Source organism: Macrobrachium nipponense, chromosome 16 (genome assembly GCF_015104395.2).
Source record: "Macrobrachium nipponense isolate FS-2020 chromosome 16, ASM1510439v2, whole genome shotgun sequence".
Lineage (NCBI taxonomy): Eukaryota > Metazoa > Arthropoda > Malacostraca > Decapoda > Palaemonidae > Macrobrachium > Macrobrachium nipponense.
Genome location: NC_087209.1, coordinates 19368239 through 19373238, shown reverse-complemented (window position 1 = coordinate 19373238; position 5000 = coordinate 19368239). Strand labels below are relative to the sequence as shown.

The following is a 5000-nucleotide window of genomic DNA, read 5'->3' as shown; positions in this document are numbered from 1 at the left end:
TGTACAAGTGTAAGAAAAAGTGGTTTAACTGATGATGATAAATGACCTTCAAAGCCTTCATTACCAGCAAAATTTATGAGACAACAAGAAAATACAGAGAGAGAGAGAGAGAGAGAGAGAGAGAGAATAATTATTCTTGCATACAGAAGCATATAATCTAAACACCACTATGTTAAACATGAACCCAAACACAGCAAACCAACCTTGAATTTTTCTCATATGACGTTTCCTTCATCATCTGGACAAGCAAAGCGACTTTTCCTTCTAATCTGAATAAAAAAATTTTGAAAGAAACTTTTAACATAAAAAAAATTACGATACTCTTACATATTTTCTATATCAGTAACACAAAACAAATATAGGGGAAACTGGTTTTTCTCTTAATCACTTGAATAAACACTGAAAAGATACCACAGCACAATGATTGATGCCCAATAGGGGCATGAAATACACGATAACGGAACAACTTTTCTGCGTTTGGGTACAGCCAAAATCTGTCATTTTGGATATCGATCAATAAAGTGCTGAAACAATATTCGAAAAGTGTCACGCAGGGAAGCAAGTTTATATCTACTATAAATTGAGAGGAAAGGGTAGTTTCTTCACCAATAATAATAATAATAATAATAATAATAATAATAATAATAATAATAATAATAATAATAATAATAATAATAATAATAATAATAATAATAATAATAATAATAATAATAATAATAATAATACCACTTAGTCGAATTGGAGGACTGTGATAAGACTAAAAAAATAATAATAGTTTATGTCTATAAATTGAGAGGAAAAGGCAATTTCTTCACCAATAATAATAATAATAATAATAAAGGAAAACACTTATATATCACTACGTTTCACCAGCAGATAAAAAACCAATAAAAATAAAAAGTCGGATGATAATGATGATAAAAGTAGAGACAGGCACTAAATATGTCACTATGGTTCACCAGCACACATCAAATAACACCGAAATAACAATACGGATGGTAATGATAACGCTGATACGGCATCATTTCGTATCGTAGGTCTCTGACAGCACAAGAGCAAATGGGCTCCAAAGCCAAAGCTTGCCTTCTAGTAATGTATGGCATTAACTATTCTCAAGTACCACTCAGAACTGGCGGATTCTGGTAAGACATCTGAGCAATTACTTCACCATCGTGCCTCTGCATCTATTCTAAGATATTTAGCGTTTCTCCACTTGTGCTGCGGAGCCGCTAATCATTCATTATGGTAACATGGACAGGGTACTGTGGTTATTACAATTACATGAGAGTAATTGTATAGCTGAACTTGGAAATAGAAGGAAACATTATTCTGATTGGATGCCACCCAGCAGCCACTGTCAAGGCAAACCAACTCTGCAAGCAGCAGTCTCTGCTTGGACATTTATAAAAAGTTAAGCATATCTTAGTTTTACCAGACCACTGAGCTGATTAACAGCTCTCCTAGGGCTGGCCCGAAGGATCGGATATTTTTGCGTGGCTTGGAACCAATTGGTCACCTAGCAACAGGACCTACAGCTTCTTGCGGGATCCGAACCACATTATATCGAGAAATGAATTTCCATCACCAGAAATAAATTCCTCTGGTTCCGCGTTGGCCGAGCCGAGAATCGAACTTCAGACCACCGGACTGGTAGCCGAGCGCGAAATCCACTCGTCCAACGAGGAAGTTGGGCATTTGTAAAGCAAACTAAGAAATTTCTAAACTTTTGGGGCACTATTAGCCCTCTAAACATTCTACGTCCAAAGCCAAGGCCAAACTCGAAAGTAAATATATTCATTTTTTAGGACGACGTCTCACGAACTAGTGTAAATGCACTTTAGAATTAAGAGACACTGCTACCTGAAGGGAATAAGCCTTGCTGATTAAAATTTGCAACATAGATAAGTTATTGCATTGACTTTCTGGTTACAGTAAACACAACTGTTCAGCAAAACTATTCTTAAAAACTCTTAAATCTGGAAGAGTTACTTACCACAGGTACAAAAAAACCTGCTATTTTAAACTCTGTTGTAATCTCTGGACATAAACTTACTTGCAATAAACGATTCCCCTGAAAATCCGGATTTTATAAATGTTATGAATAGAGGTATCATTAAAGGTTCCAAGTTCAGACGTTGCGGTCTTCTCTGATAAAACCGCCTTAAATAGTTACAACAATATAATGCTTTCGGATTCAAGTTATGTTAAACGCATAAAGTTCCTCGGGTAAGCTCAGAAAGATACCCCATTACTGGAGAGCATTGACCTCTGAGCTCCAACAGGAAGCGCCAGGAGAGAGAGAGAGAGAGAGAGAGAGAGAGAGAGAGAGAGAGAGAGAGAGAGAGAGAGAGAGAGTGTGCCCACTTCTAGACTGAGGATCAAAGTCTCCCTCTGAAATCCTCGGAGTATTATTAGCTCTATACATTAATTTTGATTTCGAAGTACTGATTTAATATTATAATGAAAAAATGCAAACAATGTAGCTCCACTTCCTGCACTGGATCCATTCACCATTCAACGGACGTCCAGGGACCGTCTGTTTGGGTGTCTTTGGCTCCAATTCAGCCTCAGTTTGTAGGCTACAATGAATTACGAGGATTAGGATGTCTCAAAGACTTATGAGTCCATCCGAAGAGACATCGTGTGCTCACTTACCTCTAGGAGCAGGTTTTACTTTGCATTCAGTGTCCTAATTGAGAAAAATTAACATTTTCTTAACTCTGCAAGAGCCCCTGACAGAAGAGTTAAGAGACGAGAGGAGAGAGAGAGAGAGAGAGAGAGAGGAGAGAGATCGAGAGAGTTACAGGATTCAGGAATAGGTTCTCAGATACTTATTAGTCCATCCGAAGAGACATCGTGTGCTCACTTACCTCTAGGAGCAGGTTTTACTGTGTATTCAGTCTCCTCATTGAGAAAAATTAACGTTTTCTTAACTCTGCAAGAGCCTCGTTTGACGAGAGCCGAGGAGAGAGAGATGAGAGAGGAGAGGAGAGATGGAATTAGAGATTGAGAGTAGGAGAGGACGAGAAGAAGATGGGAGGAGAGATTGTGGGCGGAGGAGGGAGGAGAGGAGGATCCAGAGAGAGAGGAGAGAAGACGGAGAGGCAGATGGAGAAATTGGAGGAGAAGAGAGAGTTACACGGATTAGGATGTCTCAAAGACTTATTAGCCCATCCGAGGAGACTTCTTCGTGTGGTGACGGTAGAATGGCTTCTTCTATCTTCGCGTCAACTCAGGAATAAAGAGCAAGACTGGGTGTCTTTCCTCCAATATTAAACCAAATCAAAATCATAATCATGGACACTCCTCCGGGGATTCTGGAGGGTTCCTAGGGACCCCAAATGTATAAGGGCCACACTTCTTGTGCTTTCCAGGCACCAAGGAGGCCACAGCTCTACAAGCTCTCTTTCTGGGTTTAGCAAGAGGGAATCTTACGTTTTGGAAAAACGATGATATTTCTTAGGTAATTGTAGTTCCTCGTTGGACGAGTGGTTTACTCGCTCGCATACCGATTCGGTACTCCCGAGTTCGATTTCTAGCCACGTGAAAATATCTAATCCTTCGGGCCAGCCCTAGGAAAGCGGTTAATCAGCTCCGTGGTCTGGTTAAACTAAGATATACTTAATTTAACTTAGGTAATTGTAGCACAGAAGTGTTGAATCAGTTTTATATATATAAAATATTACAATCTGTCCTAAATGTCTAGAACCGCCAATGAATATTTATACTTTTTTTCGGGTTCCCCGTCTTTTCAACAACAACATATTTAAACTAATTTTGGGGCATTGCACTTGCGAACAACTTTATATTGCACTTGCGAGCGTTCCTTACAATTAAATATGGGCAAAAGGCATAAATTTTACTCCGTTTAAATACAGCTTACCCTTCCCGTCTCTGTAAGCCCGTTGTTAACTAACGTGCAGGTGGAAGTAGAATTTACAGACAGGAAAAGTCCCTTTATCACGTAAAACAAGCATTAGACATCCAATAGCCTTTTAAGAAATGACGGCGAACACGTTGCGCATCCTGCTACCTTTTTTTCGTTCTTCTTTTTGAAGTGTTCCATCAAGTACTGATTTTTTTCCGCTTTGCCTTCATGCTTCCGTCGCTCTTTCAAGATCTCTCAATTTATTGCGCATTGTTACTTGAAACTGCAGTATAAATATCCAACAACACAAAACTATGTGGATGGTGTGAATAAAATTCCTCATTGTAAATGACCACATGAATCTGGGTCGTCTGTGATCCGGCTTGATTCAGCACATGTTGGGTTTCTGTAAAGACACCACATGAGTTCAACATAAGTTGGGTTTCTGTCAAAGCTCACATGGGTTCAGCAAATGTTGGTTTCTATCAAGACCTCAAATGGGTTCAGCAGAAGTTGGGTTTCTGCAGAGACCTTGCAAGGTTTCATCAGAAGGTGGGTTTGTTAAAGAGCTTACAAGCATGCAAGAGAATGTGGGTTTCTATAAAGACCCCACACGGATTCAGCAGATACAGTTTCTGTTTCTGTCAAGTCCTCACATAGAAAATTGTGAAACAGTTCAATAACACGCGCGCAACTATGGCGCAGTTGTAACTTTTTAATCCCGCAAATTCAAGCAAAAGCAATGAACGGGCCCTATTATACTTCTCCCGATCAAATCTTCTGCAGCACAGCAAACCTTCAACAGACGCATCACAGTGAAAGCTCCAGCTCACACCGTCCTCGGGAAACGTAACGCGATCGGTGTAATTTCACCAATTAAACCCCCCTCCCCCCTTCCCCCCTCCCCAAAATCACCACTTACCGGATTTCGAAAAGGCCAGTAGCTCCGAAAGGAAATTACCATAAAAAACGAAAGTGGTCGGGAAGGTGGAAGCCATGACCAATATATAAAAAAAAAAACAAGACAAACAGAAGGCGAGGCAGCCGTAATGGTCGATTGCATAACACGAGTCAACAACTTTTCATTACACTTAATTCCCCTTCCACTACACCTGCTCCCCCAGGCTCCCCA

At 39.9% G+C, this 5000-nt stretch overlaps 1 protein-coding gene across 11 annotated transcripts in view; it reads right to left on the bottom strand.

Annotated features, from left to right (window-relative positions):
* The window catches only part of LOC135195584 (PTB domain-containing engulfment adapter protein 1-like), a 176928-nt gene that overhangs the window by 97498 nt on the left and 74430 nt on the right, over positions 1-5000 (bottom strand). For 2 of the 11 annotated variants that reach the window (XM_064221888.1, XM_064221889.1), the window contains exons 1-2: positions 994-1037; positions 204-269 (exon numbers count right to left, since the gene is read on the bottom strand). The exons of the other annotated variants lie outside the window; for them this stretch is intronic. In XM_064221888.1, the coding sequence (XP_064077958.1) occupies positions 204-269; positions 994-1025 (98 nt within the window). In that variant the 5' untranslated portion in view covers positions 1026-1037. Of the gene's footprint in view, positions 1-203; positions 270-993; positions 1038-5000 lie in introns of those variants that run through there. 11 annotated transcript variants of the gene reach the window in all.